The sequence below is a fragment of the Condylura cristata genome, unplaced genomic scaffold (assembly GCF_000260355.1).
Source record: "Condylura cristata isolate star-nosed mole 26May11 unplaced genomic scaffold, ConCri1.0 scaffold00033, whole genome shotgun sequence".
Lineage (NCBI taxonomy): Eukaryota > Metazoa > Chordata > Mammalia > Eulipotyphla > Talpidae > Condylura > Condylura cristata.
The window spans coordinates 9,536,796-9,562,496 of NW_004567134.1; the positions used below are offsets into that span (position 1 = coordinate 9,536,796).

Consider the following 25,701-nt stretch of genomic DNA (forward strand, 5'->3'; position numbering starts at 1 on the left):
GAAGTAAGGAGCTGGGTCTTTATCCTGAGAAAAACAGGAGGCCAGTGTGTAGAAAGAGCTCTTGGGATGAGTTGGAATGTTCCCGACATGCAGGTAGAAAGCCTGAGTTCTAGGCCCAACTCTGCAGCCTCGTTGCTAGTTGACCAGAAATCCCTGCTCTTGCTGAAGCTGTGCCCCCTCATCTGCTCAGCAAGAGTGGTGGGTGGGGTTTGCTCCTTTCAGCTGTCACAAACTTGCAGACATCACTATCTCGAATGTCACCTGCCCTGAGTTTTCGAAAATTGCTAATCAAGACCCCTGTCACTGTACCTTGTCCTGGGCTCTTGCTCCAAAGTGCAAGGTGGTCTCTGATTTGCAGATAAGTGGGGAAGGAATTTTGCTTTGTCATATTCTCATAACAGACTCTGTGTTTCTTTCTGTTAGGGACAGAAGGGAGATAATGGAGTTATGGGCCCACCAGGCAAGCCTGGGCCTTCTGGTCAACCTGGCCGACCTGGTCCTCCAGGTCCCCCAGGCACCCCATCAGCAGGTAAGAACAACACTGTTTCACTGGGCCTAGCAATTTTCACTCCTGGCCAGCCTCCCCAGAGAGGGCTAATGAGATGCCAGTGTTTTAAGTTAAAAACTGCCAGAGACACTTCAATATATTTATAATTTCCCATAATTGAGCTCATTCATTCAACTTTTACACAAGAGAGATAAATACCCATCTGGCTTTGTTGGGGCATTTGGGGAACAAATAGAAAACGGAAGAAAGATTACACTGGTGACACATCTATATGCTAAGTGAAAAATAACAGGCAACTTTATCAGTTTACACCTTTTTTTCCTAGAAAAACATTTAGGTTTCCAAGCTGTTCTCTGAAACCTAGAAGTAAAGACAAAATTGTGTGTTTCTTATTTCTCTCTTGCACAGTGTTATGAGAGAATCCTTATTGACCTGCATCAAATATAGAAAGAAATCACTAAACAAAAATTGAAGAGGTCACTGATAGAATGTTACCTTATTTTACCTTGTCTAACTTGATGATCTTAACTCTGTAACTTGTGCCTTTTCAGCCCAGAGTAAGGTCTGTCAAAACACACCATCTCTCTAAACAGCTTCTCTAGGTCCAAAAAGACTGTCTGCTGACTGCACAAGAGTCTTTGTCCTGAGTTACACAGAAGGAATCAAAACATTTTCTATTCCAACTTTTAAAGAAATTAAAATTCTACAGTGTAATTTCTCTGCTCTGAGTTTATGGGAATAGATTTGCAACTACATCATAAGGTAATCAAGAAATGTCTCATCTTATTAGAGCCTTTAAACCAAATTAAAGCTGGCTCTGAGACGCCACCTTTCAGGATGCCTGGAAAATTGAATCTCATGCATTGTTGGGGGTTCTCTTCACTCCTCCAACAGCCTCAGAAACATTGGGCAAGGATCCTGGGGGATTATGACAGAAAAACATCAGGGAGTCACCTTCAGTCTTTGACCCACCCCTGAAATATATACTGTTCAAGGCCATGTGGTCTGTGTGGTGCTTGGTGGCTGAAGCTCTGGCCCATGCTGGGTAGCAAATCATTTCCCCTCCACTTTTTGTGGATGTGTTTCATCTTCCTTCTAGATGGCAAGTTCTCACAGCAGGGGCTATGGCCCAGTCAGTTCTGCATCCTGCAGGCCCCTGGCAGGAGGGCTGGAGGGGCCTGGCTAACCCTCCCCCCACCCAAGGTGTTCTCAGGTGGGCTACATGGCTGTCAGGGGCCTATGGGCCTTCTTTGACCCGTCCCCAACTTGGCCCCCCTTAAGTCACTTTCTTTTTGAGTGACTGGGCTGAAGCCACTCAGAGTGAATGGGCTGAAGAAAATGGGGCAATTATCTTGTTTTTTGGAAGGGTTTTTTGGAGACTGGAAAGAGAAGAGTTTGGAAGAGGTCTCTGTGTCTGGGACTTTGGATAATCGTCAAGAGTTGGAACAGGCCCCCAAAGTGAAACCTGAGACTACTTTTTAGAGTCCGATAAAAGCCCCAAACCCACTCTCAGGGGAAAAGCATGTCTAATACACCGAAGATTCTGCATGCTTCTTCCCGGAGTTCCAGAAACTCCAGCCCAATTCCCCCTGAGCTAGAGCCTGAGGTTCTGAGGAATACAGCTTTCTTCCCTTGCCCTGCTCTGCTCTGCTCCATCCCTCCCCTGCCAGAGGAGAGCCTTGAGGCCCAGGGAGGTGTCTTCTCCAAGGTCACAGAGATGCTGACAGGTAGGTAGCCCTGCCAGGCGAGAATCTGGTCTGGGATGAGGCTGTGACTCCTTGTCCTGAGACCTTCCCTGGCCGTGCAGTCTGGCAGTGGGAGGATTGTTTGGTGGTTCCTCTGCCTTTCCCCAGATTCCACTCTCAGACCCACTTCCAGCCAGGAGCCCATGAGATGGGGATCATCCGTGGAGAGCAGGTCCTCTGGCTATGGGGGATGCTGGAGAGGTCAGGCCCCTATGAAGACTGAAGCGGGGCAAGTTCCAGCTGCTATGCCCAGCAGTACAGCATGGCAGGGAACAGGCAGGGATAGCGGGTGGCCTCCGGCTGCTGGGAGGAAACAGCAGGAAAACTGCAGGGGTGGCAGGAAGGAAGCAAGACCCCTGCCACATCCTGTCTGGAGGCTGCCTGTGGCTCTGATGCCCAGCGTTGTGAGGCAGGAAGGTCCTGGGGAGTTAGAGCAGGTGGGAGATTTTCATTACCCAAATTACAGAGAAAGAGGGACTGGGGAATGGAGTCAGGAATAAAGGTAAAATGTTTTTAGGATGTAGTTTGCAATAACTGAGTTCTTCCTGCTCCCAAACAGGGTCTAAGTGAATCAATGTGGCTGGGAATTTCCAGCTTCCTGCAAGTATCCATAGGTTTAGATGCTTGTCTTTTGAGCAGTGTAGTGTTAAATCAAACATGAATTCAAGCCTCAGCCTCACCATGAATTAGCTGGATGATGGGACAGATGCCTGAATCTCTCGGCTGTCATAGAAAGTGCTGGAAAATTTCTCCAACGCCACTCTCACGTCTTTTCTTAGAACACCCCCACCTCCATTTCCCAAGGTGCTTAATTATCCAGAACATTCCTGGAGTCTGTCTCTCCAGGCTTTCCTGAGACCACGGGAACACATGAGGCCCTGGTCATTCCCTTATGTCGGCTTCTCTTCCCATCCATTTACCTCATGGTTACAATATGACAGTGGCAGCGCCAGACATCACACCTGAGTTCTCAGACATCTACCCTTCTCCCAATGCAGACCTCATGTTGGCTAGCACCATGGCACCTGGTCATCTCTAGGTGCAAGGATTCTGGGAAGACAAAGCTTTATTTGTTTAGAACCAAAAGTATAGAAAGTTATTGGCGGAGAAAGAAGGGCTGGGAAAGGTGCGGCCGCACCCGGTGAAGTAAAGGAACCACGTTGACCATCACCTCATCCACGTCTTGGGTCAAGAGCATGTCTCTGGGCCTCTTCCCATGCTGATGCTGGGGCACTGGGCTCCAACAGCTTTTCTGTTGTGAAGGCAACTCTCACTTCCGGGTTCTCTGCTTCTCTCTTCCTGGCTTTAGTAACACAGCGATCTGTTGCCTCCTAGGACAACTTGTCATGGGACCCAAAGGGGAAAGAGGATTTCCTGGGCCTCCTGGAAGATGTCTTTGTGGGAATCCCTTGAATGTGAATAACCCTTCCCAAGGGGAGTCCATGTATGGGCCCAGCTCCCCCAGAGTTCCTGTGGTAAGTCTCTTGTGGGTGAAATCTGGGGTCGTTCTCAGGCAGGACCTCTTACCCTTTGTAAGATTTGGGGCTTGGTAAAAGTATTTTCTCTGCATTTTACTGAGTATACACTCACTGTGGAAAGAGGCAAACATGGTGAAGTCAAAAGAAGAAAACCAACTTGTCCATTGGTTGTGGGTCCATTGAGAGTTTTCTTTGTCTTCTTGAGGAAAAAATGTATATGGTTGAGCTGATAAAGTATAAAGATGTTGTACTCCAGTTGATGCATTTGGAATTCTAACATGTTTCTACATTCTATAAATATTTTAATCTTTAAATTTTATTTGCAAATGCAAAGCAAACAAGTACCCTTGTACACAGTAGCTCCAGGTAGGTACCCTTCTCCCCAATTCAACAACGATCAATTCATGGCTCATCTTGCCTCCTCTTTATGTCTCTCACCACTGCCCACCTCCCTGGGCAGCACTGGATCTGTCGACATAAACCCTGGACGTCAATACATCATAAGCATCATTTGAGAGAATATACAATCATTCATCCATAGTGTGGCTGTGCTGGGCTTTATGTAGCCTTACGACTGGATATTTAAGAGTCTGAGAATTTTGCTAAGAATCATCTCCAGATGCTGAATTACTCTGAAGTAGATGATACCAACTTTTCATTGAAGTCTTGGGAACTTTTTAAAATGTTTAAAACTTTTAAATGGTGGTGGATTTTTTTTTTTCAAATGAGACACTAAGAACTAGATTTAGAAGGTGGCACTATCAAGAAATTCCTGCCCACTTCAGGAGGCATGCAAGGCAGAGAAGCGAAACCCCCTTCCCGAGATCAACCAGCCCCAAAATAGAGACTCTCTTTCCTTCTCCAGCTGCCCCCCTATAGAAATATTTTCTGGAATCCTCACCACTGTGTTGTCTGGCAGATTTTTGTGGTCAACAACCAGGAGGAGCTTGAGAGGCTGAACACTCAAAATGCCATTGCCTTCCGCCGAGACCAGAGATCTCTGTACTTCAAAGACAGCCTCGGCTGGCTCCCCATCCAGGTACAGCCCCCACCCCAACACACACATACATTGTACACAGGAGAGGGATGTATTATTTTTATTTATTTATGCATACAAGAACTGGGGTGTAGGCCAGAGGTTGGCAGCAGGGGTGAGGGGTGGGCAGGTTGAGAGGATTCACCAGAGACAGAGATGGGAGCAGAACAGGTAAATTGACTGAAATATACTGTTGAGGGGAGCAGCCAATGAGACAGAAGTCTGCTGTGCCTTGTAGGTCACCTCCCTGTCTGGGCATCGAACTTGAGCTGCAGTTTCTGGTGCTATCTTGATAGCACTGATATTAACCCTTGTGCCACCAGCGAGACCCAAGAGGGACATTATTAAAGGGAGGGAAGGCCAGCAGTTGGGAGCAGAGATCTCTGCAAGCTGCCTCCAAGGAAGGGCATCCTCCCTCTCCCTGTTTCTGAGCAGCTCTCCACGTCCCTGTCACCTTCCCGACTGGCCCAGCCTTCAGGCCAACAGCAGAGCTCTGGGTGACAGGAAAGGGTGGAGTGCTTCCCCCTCAGGGGACGCCAAGGGCCAGTGCCCCGTCTCCAGGGGCAACGACCCTCATACCATCCCTGGTAACCGCTGTGTTTCTTTGGCCAGCTGACCCCTTTCTACCCCGTGGACTACACTGTAGATGGCCGCTTCGGCACCTGTGGGGACGGGGTCCTGCAGCCCGGGGAGGAGTGTGACGACGGGAATAATGATGCTGGTGACGACTGCATCAGTGAGTGTGTCCGGCCAGAGGGGCCTGGGATGTGGGCTGTCATCAAGGTGGACAGGTTCAGAATCACTTGGGGTGTACGTGGCCGCAGGTGGGCTTGGCCTCCCCATTCACAGGTCAAGTTTGCCACACCCAGCCTGTCGTGGGGGGTTGGTGTCCAGGGTCTCGTCCCGAAGGGCAGCCACTGGGTCTCCTTTAGTCTGATTCCTACTTCTTAGCAACACCCCACCCCCCAACCCCCAAATCAAAAGATAAAGGTGACACAGGACTGAGGGGTCAAAGGGACAGGGTAAGAAATGGAATGAGGACCCCCCCCCCATTTACCCACTGGAGGCTTAGCAGCAAAGCCTTTTGGGGGGTGAGGGCTGGTTCGGGGTGCCTTCAGGCCTATGGGGTGCCACCAAGATGGACCAGCAGCAGCGTGCTGGGGTTCTGCTTGCTTGTTTTGTTTTTTGTTTGTTTTTAATCAAATGACAAGCAGGAGTGAGGTGGAAAGCACTGACGGGCTTTAGAATTAGAAAGGTCAGAGTTCAAATCCTCTGAGAGCCCCCCCACTGACTCTCAGCTCAGAGGGAGGCTGCTCAATGAGGGGACCTTGGAGGTTAGTTGATGGCTCCCAGTCTCACTTTCCTCACCTCAAAAGTGAATTCACAGTCCTGCCCCCTCAAGAACTTAGGATTCTGTGAGCTAACCAATGGTGGATCGTCGGGAAATTCAACATGGTTCAACATCCCTTCACTGAATTCACTCAGGACTCGGTTTTTTTAAATCCCTCCAAAGAGCAGCCAGCCCTGGGCTGGGCTGGGGATGTGTAGGTAGAAAGTGTGGTGATGACCAGAAACTCCAGGGTGTGTCCAGGTGTGGGGGAGGGGACGGAGGCTGCTGGTCCTCCAGGGTAGCTGAGCTTGCCCATAACAATCCCCAGGAGGGCGAACCCAGGCTGCTGGCTTCAGCCCCTGGTGCAGCCCTGTCAGACAGGAGACCCACAGCAAGAAGGAGCTGTGAAATGGGTGGGCCTCAGACTCCAAGAGCTTCCCCTCCTGTGAGAACAGAGGCCCTGATGAAGACAATATGGTTCCCCAGGGAACCTCATCATCTCTCACTGGAAGTTCATCACCTCCTAGGCTTCCCCCCACAAGACCCCTCATGGTCCTGTGAGGAAAAGGCAGGGTCCATGCCCCAGGTTTGGGATGAGGACACTGAGGCTTAACGAGGAAGTGAGGCAAGAGGCCAGTGACCTGCTGTCCATCTGTCATGTAACCAACCAGCAGTGGGACTGGGCTGCAGCACTGGGTTCCCTGTTTTCTGCTGTGGGATGTGGGGTCTGAGGAAGCCCCTGATGCTTCAGAGCTTTGTGGACTTGTGCCCTCAGATCTCTAAAGCTACATAGTCCTGACAGGCCAAGGCAAGCCTGTCCCACACGTACCTCAGAGCTGACTCTGTGTCCCTCAGGTTGTCACCAGGCCTACTGTGGAGACGGCCACCGGCAAAAGGGCGTGGAGGACTGTGACGGCTCCGACTTTGGCCAGTTGACGTGTGAGACCTATCTCCCTGGGTAAGGATCTTCTCAGTGTCTCCCTCTTTCTTCCTTCAGTGATTTTTTTTTTAAAGATTTATTTATGCATATAGAACTGGGGTACAGGCCAGAGGTGCAGGGGTGGTAAGAGGATTCACCAGAGGCAGAGTGAGGAGCAGAACAGGCAGACCGTCGAAGTACACTGCTGAGGGGAGCAGCGGGCGGGTCAGGAGAGGTCTGCCGCGCCTTGTGGGTCACTTCTGGGGCAGGTGGGGATCGAACTCATACAGAAGTGGCTTTAGCTTCTTAGTGCTGTGCTTTAACCCACTAAGCCACCAGTGAGGGCCCCCTTCAGTGACTTTTGAGTGACTTTTTTATTCTTGGTATTTTCTATACATCGAGGTGTATTGACAAATTACACAATACAGGGTCCTTGTCTACTGGTGGTGAGGGGGAGACATACAATAAGCACATCAAACATCACCACCTGTTCCCTGTCCCCAGCTGCCTGTGTGTCCACTGGAAGCTGCCACTGCCCACTGGAAGAGACGAGCAGGCTCTAGGCTGGGGTGTTGCCTCTGTGACCCCCAACCCTAGAACCCCTCATTCTTCTGGGTGTGAGTGTGGGTGTGGGAGGATGGAAGGGTCAGGGCTTTTCAAGGAATGTAAGCATCTGTGTGAATTCTCTGGAATAGTCCTCCAAGAGGTGAGTGAAAGTGAGGTCATGCTATCATTCTTACCTAATTCTGCTGGCTGCTGGCCTTTGTGAGGAAATCCCAGGAACTTAGGGTTCCACTGTTAATTCTTTCAGAGACTGCTTGGGGGGAGCTCATGTCACACAGAATGAGTGTGCTAGTGTCCTGGCCTCTGCCTGGACATCCCTGAGCCCTGGGAGGCCAGGAAACCCTGAGGTACTGATTCCAGGCCAGAATGTCTCCTAGGCCAAAAATGGCTCAAATCCTAACCTGTGTCCTCACAGAACCAGTTGTACAGCATTTAGGGGAAAAGGAAAGGCCATTCCTCCCCCGAGTCCATGTCCTGCTCCCCTGGCTCCAGAGGGGTCTCTGGCACTTCACTTCTCCCAGGGCCTCGGGAATCAGTCTCGTCAACATTTGCCTCCAGCCCTGTTCCTCTGGAAAGCTGGGACCCAGGTCCTGGGCCTGTCCTGTGTCTCCCTCTCAGCTGTCCTTTCCAAAGGCGGTCGTTCTCCTCAACCTCCTATAGGTCTGTGATTTCCCCAGCACTCAGCCTGATAGATCCAACCAGGCCCCCATTGCATCTGCCTATCTGTGCAGCCTCCCCCCCCCCCAAGAAGGGGGAGGAAGGTCTAGCTGGTTGGTGGTATGTTGGAGACAACTGGGTGTAGACAGTCAGACATGGAGTACAGAACTGAGTAGAGCCCAAAGCTTCCTCGCTGGCTCACTGGAGTTGTTCTCACCCCTAGAAGCCTTGGGAGATGCTGCAAAGAATGGTTACGCCTGTCTCAGGATTAGCCTGGGGGTTACAGAGTTGTGGGCTTTACTGTCCAACTGCCAACAGTCACATGTGGCTATTTAATTGAAATTAAACAAAATTTAAGCTTTAGTTTTTCAGTCACATTAGCTATGGGTTCAGAACTCAGGAGTTGCATTTGGCTAGTGGCTGCCACACTGAGTTTCACAAAAACAGAATATTTGCCTTGTCAGGGACCTTTTCATGAAAAGTGCTGGAAGCCTGTTAGGCCTTGAGAATGGGGTGACGCTCTCGTAGATGCAGTATTAAGAGCACCCACCTCCATGATGGCACATGGGTGAATTGGTCATAGGAAGCCCATGGAGATTACAACAGAAATGAAAAAATGCACACAATGAAGAATGATGTAAAAAAATAAAAAATATAATTAAAAAAAAAAAGAGCTATCACCTCCTTCTGCTAAAGCCTCCAGCAGGGTCTCAAGGGGAAAAAAAATCCCGGAGGTCTGAACACAGCTCCCTCCACCCTGATCCCAAACGAGAACGGGGCCGTTTTTGTAGCACCCTGCTGCTGTTTGATGAGGTTTGACCACAAATCACTGGAGATGCCCATGGGGGGGTCATCGACTGCCCAGTACCCTGCCTCTCCCTCACCCCGGCTGCCGTCTGTCTCCCTCAGGTCCTATGGAGACCTGCAGTGCACTCCGTACTGCTACATCGACTCCACACCCTGCCGCTACTTCACGTGAGGGTTCCTGGAGGAGGTGGCTGCACCCAGTGAGACCGGCAGCAGCTTCTCCACTCTCGTCACACTGACCTCGAGCTGTCCTGGTCCAGTTTCCGCCACCTTCGTGGGACAAGAACAAGGACAGCCTCCTGCTGCTAAGATGCACTTTGACCTCAGCCTGACCAGAACAACTCAGGACCCTGCCTCCTGTCGCAGGCCCAGCTGGGAAGTGCGCCCGTCACCACCTTCTGTCTGGGGGCACCCTCCGTGGCCCTTCTCTCAGGAGGGGTCCAGCAGGTCATAGACCTGACTTAGCACCTTAGACACATACACCCGTGTCTGAGTTTGTTCTCGTCCCATTTGGGGCGTCTGCACGCCTATGACCTCCAGAAACTCAGGCGTTCTTGCCCAGGGCACCGGCTGTCACGTCTCTGGAGGCCTGTAAACCATGAAGACTGGAAGTGGGCCTATTCTCTCCTGGAGGCTCCCATCTCTGGACCCCTCTAGGGAGCTGTCAGTGGGTCAGGAGGAGCCCCAACTGTGAAGAGAACTGAGGATCCCTCTCTCCCCCACCAGCCTCTGCTCTACCCTGAACAGAAGTGGAGGCTCAGCAGGGTGCTCACCCCAAAGACTAGCCGAACAGTGGCCTTCACTTCTCAACCTCTCCCAAAGGGGCAGCTCTTCTCCAACACCACCTTGACCTGAGGGCTCGCTGCACTTTGACCTCTGCCACACGATGTCCCTCATGTCCATTTCTGGCTTAGGAGATTCGCTGGCAGAGTGTGACCTGGCATCTAGGCCTGGCCGGCTATGGGTGGTTCTTCAGTCCTTAGGAAAACCCTGCCCTGTTTTCCCGTCAAGAGCCCCGCTCCTGGGTGGGCGTTCTCGGCTGAGACCTCTGTGCTGAGTGCCAGAGCTGGCCACCTGGGACTGCCTGTGTCTCTGCATCACATAGCCTGTCCTCATATCTGCGTGCCAGGCCTGACATTTCCCCAGGAACATTCACCCTATTTGTCTGGGTGCTTCCTTCAGCACCTCACCTGAGTGGGTATAGTAGCTCTGTTCTGGAAAGAGGTCTCCCCTGTGGCGCACCTCATTTGTTGACAGATGGACGGACACTCCTGGGCCTTGTACACAGCTGTTATGTGAACCTCAGTCGTGGGGACTCGTGGGCAGGGGCTTGTGGTCTAAGGCGGTGTTCCCAAGAGGTGAGTGCATGGGTCAGCCTGACTCCCTCAGCCTTGCGGCCCTGTAAAGCCACCACTTCAGACTGGGGTCTGCAAATGGGAAATAAGGAAATAAAAGCAGTTTATTTCCCCACAGTGGTTCTCTTTTTCCTGGGGACTTGCAGCCAGCGCCCCCACATTGCCTGATAGACTGAAGTCTGGTTTCCAGATTATGCAGAGGATTCTAGCGTGTGAAGCAGCCCCATTCCCTCAAGGTCAAGGAAGGAAACTGAGCTCCAGCAATGTGGAGGGACTTGCCAGAGGGTCATACAGATGCAACCTCTTCCCACCATCAGCTGGCTTAGGACTTAGTTAAGATGGGGTGGGGAGCCAGGCCTGTGCTTGGCCCTGGTCATGAAGGGCCCTGTCTTGGGTCTCTTGCCTGGGAGGCTCTATCTGGCCCTTCTCTGGCTGTGAGCCGCCTTCAGAGGGTGCTGGGTATGGAACCCGAGGTTTCTACGTGGGACACTGAGCCGCCTCTTGGGGGTAGGACTGGGGACTGGAACCCCATCTCCTTGTGCTGCCATCTGCTGGCATGAACTTTGAAGAATCTAAAATTGCCAAATCAAACCTGGTCTTCTAGGACTTGATGAGAAAGTCAGGTGAGCAGAGAACATATTGAGTAATAATTTGATTATAACCAACTTAGACATTTGTATATGAGCCTCCATCTTTGCTCGTCTTCTATCCCAGTGATATTCGAGAAGGGCCTGTCTCCAGCTCTTTCAAGGGAGAGTTCTCAAAGGCCGAGGAAAGGAAAGGATTCAAAGTCACGTCTTAAGACCCGATAGAATGATCGTAATTCTACCCCTGTGGCAGAGTGAAGTGGAAGATTTGAAAAGCCCTCAGCCCTCCCTGAAATAACTCTGTGGTGTCAGGGACAGAGCTGGGTGGGCTGCCCAGGGTCACCTGTGAGCAGGACAGGCAGCCACAGGATAAGTGGCAAGAGTTTACTCGTGCCAGGCAAATGTTTCTGAGAGCGTCGGCCAGTCCGTGGGAAGCCGAGGGGATGTCCCCACTGTGGAGCTGAGAGTCTGGAGTCTGGTCCTTGTGCTCATACCTGACTCCTTTCATCTCGTGTTTCCCAACTCCACCTGAAGGACACGTTAGGCAAGGGCTGAATTCTAGTATTTTGAGCCTCAGCCTCTCTGGCAAAGCAGTGAGAAAGAGTAATGATTCCCCAGCTGCTTCACATTAGCCCACTTGGTGAAGATCTCAGGAAATTGTAGCCCAACATAATTCAGCTTACTGACTTGTAAATTGGGAGACCCAAAGCCAGAGCAAGGGGACATCTCAGCAAACCGAGACAAGCTTGGGAAGGGTGGCGTGTCCATAGAATGCAAAGGAAGCAAGGTTGGGACAGGCTCAGAGCAAAGCTGGCTGTGGGTAAAGGGACGAAGCCTGGACTGCAAAAGTCACAAATCTTTAGAAAACTGCAAAGAAAAAATATGAAGTTCTGCATTGTGGGGTGGGGATTGCTTCTCTGTCAGTGTCTTGAACAGCTCAGGTCTTCTGTTAACAGGTTTGCAACGGGCAAAGTGTCGACCGCCCATGATTTTCATCCAAGATTTTTAGTCCAGGTGACAAGCAGACACCACAAAGTGCTGCTAGGAAAAGAGGGAAAGCAAGCAGCCAAGTGAGTGACTGTGAACTTCACCGCAGTAGCAGTGACCTTGGGCTTTCTCAGTCAGCTCTGGTTGTCTGCTGAATGGAAGGGTGCAGAAATGGCTTTTTTTCTCTCTCTGTTGGGCAGAGTTTATTCTTTCACTAACCACAGAAATCCAAGCTCAGTTCAACAGATTTCCAAGCCTCCAGCCTGTGTCTGGGCTTTTCTGGGTTAGTCTAGCTGCTCCACCAGAACCAGGGTGGTATAGAGTTAAGATATGGCCCTGATCCTTTGTTCACTTTCCAAACTGTTTGAGTAGCAACTTTGCAAGCAAAGTGAAATCTCTGAAGGAAGCTTGGTAACTAGTACTTACAAACCAGTATTTGGAAGGAATGGTAGGACGAGTTTCTGAGCATACTGGGATAAACACACCCAGTTACCCATCATTCTAATAGGGCCATGGGGAGCACATGGGCCAAATTGCTTAAGAGTCTCCAAACATCATGATAAATGATGGGCAACCCATGCCTGGTGACTGCTTTACTTGAGGTGTCTGCCCTGTCCCTCCCCTATTGAGGAGTGAACCAGCTTAGTTTCAGGACAACTGTGATCTTCAATTGGTGTGATAACCAGGAGCTCATAGGTCAAGGCCATCCAGCAAGGTGATGGCTGCACTTGAGAAACCCAGTAGCCACTCAGGGGCCCAGAGGCCCTAGCCTGTGATTTTCTCTTCCTTTGGCGTCATTTGTAGTTATTGTGAGAGAACTGAGAAATTAGAGAACTCACATTGCCTTTCTCAGAGGGCCTCTCTCTCTGAGGTTTCATCTGAGTTGCTTTCAGCCCCAGAAAAGTTGAGTTTGAGTCAGACAATGCTTACAAGAAACCACGTTTCTGAAGGAAGAAAATGGGGATTTCCTCTGCCCTCTTTGCCAGATTCCCTTTATAGAAAAGGGGTCCACGTGACACTGAAATTCTGTGAAGACACTAGTGTCTCAAGAGTTTCCTTTGTGGTTATTTTGGCTTCTGTAGGAAGAAAATGAGGGATGCAATGAGGGATGATCTTGTCTTTCCAGCACACACTCCCAACTCTTTGAAATTTTGCCCCATCCCACGTCTATTACCACACCTCACCACAGGCCCCACTTCCCCTTCCATCACTGAGGACCAGATGTTGAAAGCAGTCATGGTCATGGTTCACTAAAAGGCCATTTCACCCTAAGGCAGCAGGTCTCAAGTTTTAGGGTTCATCTGAATGAACTGGCAGGCTTGTTAAAACAGAGGCTGAATTCCCCCGCCCCAGATTCTGATTCAGCTGGGATGGGGCCTGATATCAGGCATTTCCAAGAAGGTCCCAGGCCATGCTGATGCTGTTGGACCAGGGACATTTTAAGAACCACTCCTGAAAACGGTATCTGGTAGGAGGAAAATTGTGATTGGCCTTTGTTCTCAGGAAAAGAGAGAACAAAGAGAACCCATTAGTGGGTTATATATATATATAAATGAGTTTTTTACATCGTTTTGTACTTTTTTTTTTTTTTCATCTCAATTGTAATCCCCGTGGTGGATGGGCAACTTAATTACCCATTCCATTGAAGAATATGGTGGGCTTTGGACTGTTTTGGTCAAAAGAATACTGTGGATGTGATGCTGTGTGATTCCCCAGGTCACAAGGCCACACAGCTTCTTGAACATTCATCCTGAGGGAAGGCATCATGGAAGATCAATTTCCATACAGCTGTATTCCAAGAGGCCATGCAGGCCCTCTGGTTGCTTCCAGACATCTCCACTGTGGTGCCAGACAGGTAAGTAAGGCCAGCTCGAACTCTCCAGTCCTACCCATCTGCCAATTGAGTGACCTGAGTTGAAGTCACAGTCTAGCTCTATTGTCCTAATTCCTAACCAACAGGTTCCGTGAGAAAAAAATGGAGGTAAGTGCCAAGCCTAGAGGAATCACAGGCTTGAGTTTGGTGCCCTCTGCAGTAACCACGAATAAAATGTCTTAATTCCCACCAGGATTTCTACTTACCTGGCCAGGAACAAGGCCCGAGCTGGGAGACTTAAGAGATCATACTCAGTCATGGTGGAGACAGGGTATTTGGAGGTTGTGGAGGGAATGCAGTCATCCTAATTCTTCAACCCACCTGCACCCACAGCCTTTCCAAGGCACTCTGCAACTCTCCTTATCAGTGAGTAAGTGTATTTCTCCACTCAATTCTGATCTTGGCCTGGTGACTTACTCTAACCAGTGATGCAAGGCCAATGGTTTTTCCTCTAGCACTTCTGCCTTTGCCATGACGTCTGGTCTCAGTTGTTAGTGGTTAAGGCACCTGGAGCCCACCTCTGTTGCCCCAGGTGTGCTGACCAAGTCCTTACGTCAACTGAACCTCAGTCAACTGCTAGGTACATCAAGGAGCCCAGTCAAGTCCAGAACTGTCCAGTCTAAGTGACCAATCAAAATGAGCCAAAAAAAAAGCAATGGTTACTGTAAGGCAGTGAGTGAGGATGGCTTGTTACCTGTCAGGGGCAATGGTTAAGGATGAAGCTCCCATAGATGATGAATGTGCACTGTTTGGTCACCGAAGAGTTCTGGTTAAAGTCTAACTTTTACTTCTACCCGAGGGAATGGGCACCAGGGGCAGAGTAAGCGGCAGACCCCTCCCCGGTTCTCTCAACCCATTAGGTGAAAGACCCCACAGTCAAAAGGATATGGCTGATGTGTACACCGCCGTCTACAGCCTATCAGGAGAGCCCAAACCGCGAGGCGGACGTGGGCACAGCCAGCAGAGCCACAGGGGAGCAGGAGGCGGTGTCTACTGGCGTCGGTGCGTCTGTATGTGAGGCGTGGCGTTCCAGAGGGGGTCCAGGGAGCTACAATGTCGAGGGTTTAGTTGAAACTCTGCATGGCTCGTAGACCCGAAAGTAAGTGGCCTCTCTAGACCCAGTAAAATGGCCTCGCTGCCAAGTGGCTTGCTAGAGACGACAGTTTTGAACTTCACACTTTTTAAAGCTGAGATGTGTATCCTAGTGACCACAAATTCCAAATTAAAAGCAATCAATTTAGGTAATTAGACTTAAGGGCAAAGAACTCTTCAAAGAACCTTGCATTTTTCACTCATGTCCAATTCACTGACTTTATGTTAAGAAAATAAAACCCACCAAGACAAGGAGAGTATTGCTGACCATTTTTTACTTAAATATAGTGATCTTTTAAGAGAATAAACCAAAAAAACTTTACACAGCAAATATTTTACATAAATTGTAAACATGCACATCTACTTCATTATTAAGCAAAATAAACTTTTAGGCACAAGATTTTAAAAATCATTGGAGAATGAGACAATGAATCCAGGACAAAAATTACAGGTGCAACAAAAACATACATTTCATAAGACTCCAATCGTTCTTGTCTTCCAACCTACCGGTTGAGGCCTGAGTTTTAGAAATCCTACCTTCCTTGCCAAATGGAAGCATCCAATTCAGCTGTACCTAATATATATCCTCATGACTATTACACTTTCAAAATAATGCAATAAATACAGCACACTCTCTCTCTCACACACAAACACACCCCTTCTTAACAAGCCTCTCAAACAGGGAAGGCTTTTGGAATTTTCAAGTCATCCCACTGAAGCACATACATTTAATACCACACAGAGAGAAAAAATGATTCTGCTACAGACACAGCTCACGAGTGGCATCTTTACCAATCTTTAGTTTTATCTGTATTAAGTTTTCCCAAATTACGCCTTTGCTGTGGCTTGCCATGGCGCCGAGGACACCTTGGACTTCAGTCCGCACCCTGCCTAATGACCCACGACACAGTGACACCTAGCTACAGAACCAAAAGGCCAACAGTGGCCATTCAGGTCAAGATTTCAAAGTCAGGAAAATCAGCACGGAGAGCTTACAGCAGACACCAAATGCCTGGCCTGTCTCCTCTGGGCCTATCTCAGTACTCCACGCTTAGTTTTCTCTGCCTCCTCCCCATCAGGCTATCCGCATCTGCATTCCTGTGGATAGCTACTGTGGGGAACAGAGATGAGAACATAAGGGCGTATTCGCCAACCAGGGATCAAGCAAGAGGCAGTCGGTGTATCCACAGAGAGGGCTGAAAGGGCCAGAAGCCGAGTCCATGCAGGCAGCACTTAGAGTCCCATGAGAGGGGTTCGGCTGGGAAGAGGAGAGAATGAGAAGGCACAGAGGCAGGAAGAACAAGTCCAGTTTGGCGGCACAGGGGACTCCAGAGTAGTCTGTGCTGCCAAATTCTTGTTTTCCAAAAAAGATTCCTTGCTCTGGTGGGTAACGCTAGAGGGGAGGAGGAGGGGCACTAAGATCTGTGTGGGGGTGGGCGCACCTGGAGCTTTGCCAGGGCTTGACCAGTATGGGCATGGATGGGTGGGGGAGCGTCTGAAGCTCAGAGTGCGAGCCTCACCCAACCCGGGGCCACATGCAAGCGTTTCCTATAGAAACAAACATCTTGACCCAATATGCCAAAAACCACAGTTCTGTCTATGTCTATACTAATCAAGACTTTGGGTGAAAAAAAAAAAAGAGGCTTAATTTTACTTCAAGTTCCTGGAACCTGCTCCAGCTCGAACAGGTTGAGAGCAGTGAGACACTTCCCACATCCAGTAACAATTCAAGTCTCCCAGTCAAGACCTTCACCTTCCCTGAGCTGTCATTACCAAGGAATTATAAAGCAATTATCAACTCATTACAAATAAGTTCCTACGCCATGAATCCACCGAAATCTCTTGATAGGCTGCGCCCACACTGCCAGCAGCCAGGTCCCTAAGTGGATGACACAGGTGAGTCTGTAAGGCGAACACTAACCAAAGCCCCCACCACGGACCATCGACTTCCTTCCTAGGTCCGGCTCCCCTCCACGAGCTGGGGAGCGGGAGGCCACCAGGCGAAGGGACATGAGAAAGGAAATCATTTTTAATGTTTTCGACACCCACTGAACCAAAGTAAATGGAAATTTCTCAGGACACATTCATCCACAGAATGGATTACTCCGCACCAATTATGGAACAATTCTTCACACATTCACTCACTCTGGCACATTCACTAGTGACCAGTTTCCTGCAAGGACAAGTTCACTTGGAAACTGCGCACTGCAGAAGGCAATCTTGTGACTTTCTTCTAGTTGGAATATAAAAAAATACAAATCAGTCTAGAGTCAGGCACAAACAGTGGTACAAAAGCATGAACAGAAACACCCTACCCAAGAATGTGCTCATTTCCTATTACAGAGCTCCATCTGGAGTCTGGTTTCTGGAAACTGGCTACTGGTTCACTTGTTCAGAAAGGTCTCTTCACTGGACCTCTCGTCCACCTCCTCTCCCCCACCACCCGTCAGTCGCCCAAATGAAGAACCCTTGGTATGGAGCCCCATGGAACTAGAGCCAATTTCACCCAGTCATGTGCATCAGCATAGCAGCTGCTGATTTCCTCCACTCAGCCAGCTTCACGCACTCGGGGACTACCTGAATCTGAGCTGGAGTACCCAACACTGCTGGCTTTTGGAATCCAGGAAAAGCTCCAATGTACTTATATGTCCCACGCATAAGTAAATGAGAGAGCAGTGGGAGAAGCCTGAACTGGAGGGCGGGTCGGGGACTGGCCACGGCCAGCGTACTGCCTCGTCCTTGTCCGGAAATGAGAGGGTTCAACGAGTAGAGCTCCTGGCCCAGCTGACACTCTTCCATCTTGAAGTCCATTTCTACATGGGCTTGTCAGGTGGGTCAGGCAAAACTTCTGACCACTTTGTGTCAACAGTTTAAGTGGTTTTAACATACTTCTATGCTGCAGTTGTTAGTTCCCCTCTCTTCTACCCCTCCAAAAGATGGTGTTTCATCTTACTGGTGCAGGCCACTAGCCAAACTGTGGCCGACTATGGATTCACTGGCCTGGTAAAGCGGTGGCCTTTCAGTAGCCTACACCAGGGCACACCTGTCTGGTTTTCATGAATGGTGTTACCAAATGGAAATGTCATTCTGTTAGTTCTTCTATAGATCTACTTAAAACTCTGAAACTTGAGACTGCTCAAAAATTACACGAGAAAATCACCCATCACCACTAAGTTAAAGACTTGAATGTGAGAGTCCAGAGTCTCAAACTCCCACTACAGTCACAAATCTGCATTTTCTTCTTGGGAATGGATACCATGCTAGCTTAGCCCGGTCTTGCAGCTTAGTAGCACTCCAACAAGTCGATTTTGAAAGATCTGGCTCTAGTCATCACTGTCACTGCCAGACTCACTCAACTGCAAGTCATTTCCTGTGAAGAGAAAACACAACCCTCAATAATTTTTACAAAAAAGAGATCCAAGACTAAAAAATCTGACAACTGCTACCCTAGACTTAGGAAGGTGATGGGGCCTGACACAGCTGCTGATGCTTGTGCGACTTAGGAAGGTGATGGGGCCTGACGTAGCTGCTGATACTTGTGCAAGAGACAGCAGCAGTCTCTCTGACTGACATGTCACCCCTCTTTCAGCCCTAAGAGGGCAGGCACACTCACGGAGGGTGTTCATGAGCTGGTTGCTTCCTTGGGGCCGGCTGGTCCCATTGGCCACTGCTGGCCTGCTGCTGTAGGACTGCTGGTGAGAAGGCTGGGGAGGAGAGGCCGGGCCGTTGTCCTCGCCGCCGCTGCTAGAGCTGTCTTCATCGCTTCCTGACGAGCTCTCAGAGTCTGAGGAGCTGCTCCCACTGCTGCTGCTCATCTGCTCGATGATGTCAACTTCGGCCCTCAGTTCTAGAATAAAATAACATGGCGGGAGGGAGTTGGCCCACAGCCATTCTCAGGGCAGCACCTAGAGTTTGCTACAAATAGCACACCAGCAAAACCCACAGCAATGAGGAGTAACTGAAAATGAACTCACTTCTCACTCCTTAAAGATGCCCAAACAAAATTACCAAAACCAATGAACAAACAAATAAACCTTTCCCCAGAGGAGAAACTTTAAATCCACCCAAAATAACCAAAGCAAACTGTTTCAGGATGACTATTCTGTGTAAGAGATGACTCGTCTACCTTTGATTTTAACTGCTTTATGAGTTATGGCATTTTCTCCAAATAAGAGAAGAAAATGTTATGGTAGAGGGTTAAAAAATAACTTGACTACAAACTGGTCTGAGTGCTTATTTTAGGATTACCTCCAATCAATAGTGAGACCCAGGTAGAAATCGATCAGTTTTAAGGACACTATGGAGAAATGCTGGGTGGGACAGACATCTCCTGTAGTTCTTTCTAGCTCCATGAACATATGAAGACTCTTCAGCTCAAAGACTGAAGAAAAATGGTGAAATGATATCTTCATTCAAGTCCTCCCCTCTCGATAACTTACTATGCTTGTCAATACCACACTTTTTTTTCAGATGTGAAGCATACTTACCCATGTCAACATCAATAAACACATTAAGGATATAGTGGAGGTGAGACATCGAGAAGATGCCAGATTTTCCTGTGCAGACATAATGTGTGGCCTTAAAAACCATCGTTCTTTTAAGCATAACTGAAAACAACTAACTCATAGTTCAATTTAAGTGAAAACTTCCATACACAGTATTTCACTGCCCAGAAGGAAAGAAAAACTCAATAATCCTGTGCACTGTGTTGAGAGATTTCATTTGCCAAAAGGACAGTTGTATAAAGTGGGAAAGGAGAGTGACTCAAGGATAACTCTTCGTCTTGCCCTATTCACTATTATCATGGATTTTGCCTTATTGCATAAGATTTTACAAATATAAAACGACACTTGTAACTTTGTAACAGCTTGAAGAGTTCAGACTACCCACTCTATGGGGTAAAGTCAAGGTAAGCTAGCCTCAGGTGTACACTGGAGAGTCTGCCCAGGTCGCTAGATCTTTCTGGGTCAGTGTCCGTTACCGCTGGTCCTCATGGTATGTTGACATTTACATGCTGCGTGTCAATGCAAGCACTGGCCATTTCATTTTAAATGTCCTCTTAACTAACTACACTAAAATAGGCACACTCAGTGCTGACCCCCAACACCTTGGAATTTTCTCTCTCAAGCCTGAAGGAGTGTTATGTGGACCATCGGATGGCGTCACACTTGTTTGAATTCTGGCTCTCTGAGCAGGTCACTATTCCTGGACTCCCCCTTGTCAAATGAAAAAATACAAGTTCCTCCCTTCACTACCACAGGGTAGTGAGTACTGTAGCAACGTTCTCAATGGCAGAGAATGCCCATGCCAACACGTCAACATGGCAGCCCTGTGATGACCACACACTACCACAAGTTGCTATCATGGCTCCAGAAATGTTCCCTACCTCTTTTGATGTCGTCCAACTGAGGTTCAGGTGAAGGATTATCTTTCAAGGGAGAAGTTTTGGGTCCAACTGGAGGCTTCGTTGGAGCTCTGAATGGCATAGGTGGTGGTGGTGGTGGTGGAGGTGCGGGTGGCTGTGCTGGCTGCGGGGGACGAGTGGGTTGTTGTTCCATTCTGGCTTGGATTTTACTGCTCCCCTCAGCTCTGAAATGAGGTACATGCATTAAACTGAGGAGCAAACAGGGGTTCTCAAATTTGTTGAAGTGGCAAACACTGGTCTGCAGACCCACATACAGATTGCTTCAAATACTGATATATTTGCAATTCATCACATGAAGTACTCATTTGACACCTGTCTACTGTATTTCAGACGAGAACGGGTGCGTTCGGGTGGTATAGCTATAGACTGTCTACTGTATTTCAATCCTGCATTGTGCACCAATGATATAGAGAGCAGAAAAACAGAGGTGCCGTCCTCAAGATGTGATATAGCAGAAAGTGGACAGAAAGTGTGGGATATGATAATGAGAACCCATTTTACTAGTGGACAAGATGACTATCTGTGTATTACACAAAGTTAGAATCACAAGAGTGAGCTACTAAAGAAAATAGCTCTTTAAATACTGGTCAATTTACAAATTTTCCTGCTGCTTGCTCATTTGCTCCATGCCAACTCTACTGGCAGGTAAGCACATTTCCATCTCAAACAGAAAATTTTACCCTTAAGACTCTTTGGCAAATGGATAGTCTAGCACTTTCCCAACACTAATATGCATACAGAGCACCTGAGACTTCACCCCTTGTGCTTCCAGGGAGTCCCTAAAATTGATTTCTTTGTAAGACACAACACACCTTTCCCCAAGTTTGGTTTCCATGTTTCACTTTTTTTTTTAAATAATATAATAGTTTACTTTTACATCATTTTGTGCATTTTTTCATCTCAGTTGTATGTTTCACATTTTTAAAGCTTTTTTGTTTTTTTTAACTGTATTTGAGGAAGTCACACCTTGTTAAAAACAGCAGCATTGCTAAGATTTTCGATGACTGTGAAGAGGACAGTGAGTACCAGATGCTCACATCTTTAGAACAGAATAGATCACAAAAAGGTATAGAAATAGCACACCAATCTACCTGGTTATTCACATACCTTGTTTTCTTGACCTGAATGCTGCTACTGAGTTTTTCCAGCACATATTCGCCAGTGTCATGATTGATGATAAGCACACAGTCTTTCTGATAAGGTCGCTTGTTCCCCTTGAACACAGTCATTGGTGGTGTGGATCCCTATATGCCAGAAAAAATGTAAGATAATCAAATTCAACACACCAGTATGCATATTCAGACTGAAGTTACAGGAGACTCTACCTCATCAACTCCTGTATCAGAGCTACTTGAAAAGAAAACAATGAAATAATTTTTACTTTAACCTCTCTGGCTTCCCAGGCAAAACTAAAATAGAAATAATAATAAAGCAGAATCTGTGACTATGCTAACTGGTTCTAAGTGACCAAGAAAGGTACTAGAAATGTCTATAATTACTGTACTTTTTTCTAGAGTCAGAAAATAAATAAAAAATGGTGAAATGTGGACTGAGAAAAATAACTGAGCTATTACTTGCATTACACTAGCACTTTCATCATGAGAGGTAGAATGGAACGATCTCCGTATTTCCTCATAATTGGGAGAGTGCCTGGCTTCTCCACCAAGCCAACCAACCATCAGAGCACTCTCCAGGGGCAGCTCATTATTCTGGTTAGCTCGCAGTAAATACACCACACCAACTCACCTGTCTAAGCCCTGCCACTGCTGCTGTTATTCTGAAATCAAATAATCTTTAAACTGGACACTTGGCCCTTCAGCCTCACACTGCACCACCTAGCCTGCACTGGATGGACTCCAAAGTAGAAAGTGACTGACCAGCCTTCTCTCAGATCCTCAGATTCTTTCTTGCAAGGCTTTAACAAGGCTTCTACACGAAACACCTAGCCTCTTCCTCTTTCGATTACTCAACCTTCAAATATGTCCAAAGGCCATTTCCTTATAGAAGCCTCCCTTGATTTTCTAAAACAAGTGCTGTTTTCTTATGCTTATTTTAAATCTACACCACAAGCTTCAAAAGGCAAGAAATGTGATTCTGTTCAAGACTGTTCTCAGACTAGCAGTGTGCCAACATACAGCAGGTACTCAGGAGGTACCAAATATGACTGGATCCCTTGCATAGAGTTAATAAAGGATCTGACTTTGTAGAGAACCTTAGAGACCATCTATCTAACACGTTCACTTTACATTGGGGAAATTAGGGTCCAAAGAGAGATGATGTAACCTGCCAAAGGTGGTAAGTAATGAGCTAGTAGTTTGAACTGGCAGATAAATTTTCCTTGGCATACAGCTTCCCAGGACTCCCTGCCCAGAGCAGTTTTATTCTATCACTGGTCACCAGGTTGCTAGGGCCGTGATGCGCAACAACACATGTTCACCAAGCATATTCTGTTTGACCCTTCCAGCTTCATGATCAGTGCCATCTTGGGTGAGTGTTCATAGCAAGGGTTCAGTTCAGCTTTGAACTGGGTCCCTCATCCCGCAATTAGCTGAATGCTCTGAACCTCTGGTTCATGCTTAAAAGTACTGGCCTACTCTTGATGCCTTACGAGATACAAGATGCCAATTCAGCTCCTGCCTGCACTCCCACTTGGCTGCCCCAAACCACTGAACAGGTTATTTTATGAGCATGACACCTAGGGCTTTTTTCTCTGGAGTTGCACGGAAGGGAAGCTAAGAAAATGTAAGCGTCACTAGGGTCCAGTTAAGAACCCTGTTTACTCTATTGAAAATGGAGAAATGGCAGCTTGGGGAAAACTAGGAAGAATCATTTTTAATCAGGCACCTGGGAGGTACAATTTCATCCCACCTCCCAAATTTCTTTTTTCCTTCTGTTGGCTTTTTAAAATCTACAAACTTCTAAAATGTAGGAAATTGAAATGGCATAAAATATGAGGCTTCAGTGTGGTTACACATTAAACAATAACAGTGAAATACACTTACAGGGATATGTGGCAGTGTGATTGTGACTTCGTCTCCTTTGCCAACCTGAAGCTCTCCTTCACAGGAAGTATCTATAGATGCTGGCTTAAAGTCATCTGAAGGAAAGAAAAATTGCAGGTCACTAATATTAAGGGTTTTCCGGGCATTCTCAATTACTTTCTTTAATTACTCAAATAAATGGAAAATAAAATAACTTAGGATGTTTTCAAAATGATTTCACTATAGAAAAAGTCACACATATAAAAGCAGACAAAGCAATGCAATGAAACCCCATGCACCATAAGCCTAGCTTCAGTTATATCTCAAGCACAATTCTGTTTTGGCTATATCTCCACTTACTTTCCCTCCTACCCACACTATTTTGTAAAAAACAAACCAAAAACTAGACTTTATACCATTTTATGAAGTACATCTATGCCCTCCTCTAAAAACAAATGCCTCATTATTCACAATATAATGCTTTACTAGAGTTGATGCAAGGATCAAAAGCAAGAGAGCATATGAAGAGTTCTGACTGTAAAATACTGCATGAAATATGAACAGCCACAGAGATATACATGTGTATATGTGTGTACATACACACACATATTTGCTGATTTCATTCTGCACAGGATTTGCTGCGCTCAAGTTCCACAGCTTTATAAGACACTCCTGTAGCTGTTCAGAGCAGATGGCTATGTCGCTAAAGGTTAATCCTGCCCATGCGTCTGAAGTGCAATTAAAGCACAGCAGAAGCAGCCATTTTGCTTCATTTTATCACACACCCGCCTCACTGTAGGTCAGGTGCATGTATGAAGTCTCATTTAAATGGACTTCACATGGTCCTTTGGCCCACTAAAGCATCAACTTAGCAAAATGATCAGGAAATGATATTCTTATCACGTTCTCAATATCCTCCTCCCGAAAGAGCTAGAGCTGCTGTCATTGGGAAGCTTAGTAATGGCATTGCAGGTGACCAAACAGAGATGGAACTTCATTATATAACACACCCTCTGCAATGTGTTGAGTCACATCTACTAGCTCCTCTGAGAAAAACAAGTCCTAACTAGAATTAGCTCTTCCAAGACCGGAAGCTAAGAGTTTGTGAATCACAGAGGGGTGCTCAGTCAGCCAATTCCCAACAGCCCAGTCTTGACCCAGAGCATAAGAGTAAGTATTGCAAGGGAGTCCTCCTTCAACAGGGGCTGTAATCATGCAGAAAAAGCTCCATTGTAATAACTACTTCAACAATCCACTGCCTAGTCTCTTTTGCCCCCAAACATAGATCAAGCTTTAATTTATTCCAAGTTCATATATTCCAATTTTTATTCTTCATCCACAAGGGATTTGGTTCTGAGAAAATGTCTGTGTGGCATAGGGGCCTTCAAAAAACATCCAAATCAAACGAGGCACACAAAGTTGGAGGAGGAAGCCTGAGGGGTGCCACGACATGAAGAGGTGAATCTCAGTGTCCGGATGGTCAGAACCAACACGGCTGAGGAAAACACGGAAGAGAATGGAAAAGGTCGAAGTAGGTAAAGCCACAAGCAAAAGGGAAGACCTTTAAATGTGGGGAACCCTAGTGGGGGAGTCAGAGGGTGGGTTAGCCAGAGAAGAAGAACTGAGGTGGTCTCTTTTGTACTCAAGAGGGGGTACGTTTGGCATAATGAAGGGTGCGTGTGGAGATGCAAAGATAAAGGGGCTAAATGACGTCTGGGTTGAAGCGTTTGGAACCATGAGGCTGAAGAGCGGTGACGAAGGTTCTTTTTTGTAAGGAATGAACAGGAGGGTGGGAAATCGTGGTTCTGGAGAATTCGCGGTGAGAGACAAGGGAGGTGACGCTGACAAGGGGTTCCCCGGGCTTTGGACCATTGAGGGACCGGGGAGGGGGGCTGGGGGGGGGAACGCGGTTGGTCGGAGGCGGCTGCAGCGGCCGCTGGGAAACTGGGGGGCGCTGACTTACAGCGAATGGTATGGAAGGAGGTCCGCGGCCGCTTCTCAAAGCTCTCCCCGAGCCGCAGGCAGTGTTCCTCGCGGTCCAGCAGCGGGTTCGCGGTCCCGTTCATGGCCCCGCCCGGAGCTCGCGTCCGGACCGGCGCGCTCCTGGCACGGCCCGAGCTCCCGGCGCCGGCGTCCGGGAGAACGATGCTCCCGGGACACCGCTCCGGAGCGCACGGGGAGCGGAGCCGGCGCCCACCCGGGGCCGGAAGCAAGTCCTCACCTCCGCGTCGGGGTGGGGGAAAAGTCTGCGGAAGCCAGGCCGAGGAACTTCCGGCGTCAGGGAGGGACTTCTGGGTCCGGAGCGGAAGTGTCGCGGGAGGTGCCATGGCGAAAGAATTCCGCCGGGACGATCCCGA

General features: G+C 48.1%; 2 protein-coding genes across 3 annotated transcripts in view; one reads left to right on the top strand and one right to left on the bottom strand.

The window, feature by feature from the left end:
- The window catches only part of COLQ (collagen-like tail subunit (single strand of homotrimer) of asymmetric acetylcholinesterase), a 49,685-nt gene extending 39,181 nt beyond the window's left edge, over nt 1-10,504 (top strand). For both annotated transcript variants that reach the window (XM_004692302.2, XM_004692303.2), the window contains exons 12-17: nt 424-529; nt 3,589-3,728; nt 4,651-4,770; nt 5,380-5,503; nt 6,953-7,055; nt 9,147-10,504. In XM_004692302.2, coding sequence (XP_004692359.1) covers nt 424-529; nt 3,589-3,728; nt 4,651-4,770; nt 5,380-5,503; nt 6,953-7,055; nt 9,147-9,216 — 663 coding nt within the window. In that variant the 3' untranslated portion in view covers nt 9,217-10,504. The remainder of the gene's footprint in view (nt 1-423; nt 530-3,588; nt 3,729-4,650; nt 4,771-5,379; nt 5,504-6,952; nt 7,056-9,146) is intronic.
- Nucleotides 10,505-15,208: 4,704 nt separating this feature from the next.
- EAF1 (ELL associated factor 1) lies at nt 15,209-25,679 on the bottom strand. The gene is made up of 6 exons (XM_004692187.2): nt 25,308-25,679; nt 23,366-23,460; nt 21,471-21,607; nt 20,325-20,527; nt 18,552-18,785; nt 15,209-18,308 (listed from the first exon to the last, which is right to left on the bottom strand). The coding sequence occupies exons 1-6, from the start codon at nt 25,669-25,671 to the stop codon at nt 18,262-18,264; spliced, it is 1,080 nt and encodes a 359-aa protein (XP_004692244.1). The 5' UTR covers nt 25,672-25,679; the 3' UTR covers nt 15,209-18,261.
- Nucleotides 25,680-25,701: the final 22 nt, after the last annotated feature.

Coding starts and splice junctions, on each gene's coding strand:
- EAF1 (XM_004692187.2), bottom strand. CDS start 25,671: ATGGCACCTCCCGCGACACTTCCGCTCCGGACCCAGAAGTCCCTCCCT. Junction 20,528..21,470: donor ATTCAGGTCAAGAAAACAAG/GTATGTGAATAA, acceptor ACCTCATTTCAG/AGCTGAGGGGAGCAGTAAAA. Junction 18,786..20,324: donor GTTGGACGACATCAAAAGAG/GTAGGGAACATT, acceptor ATTTTATTCTAG/AACTGAGGGCCGAAGTTGAC.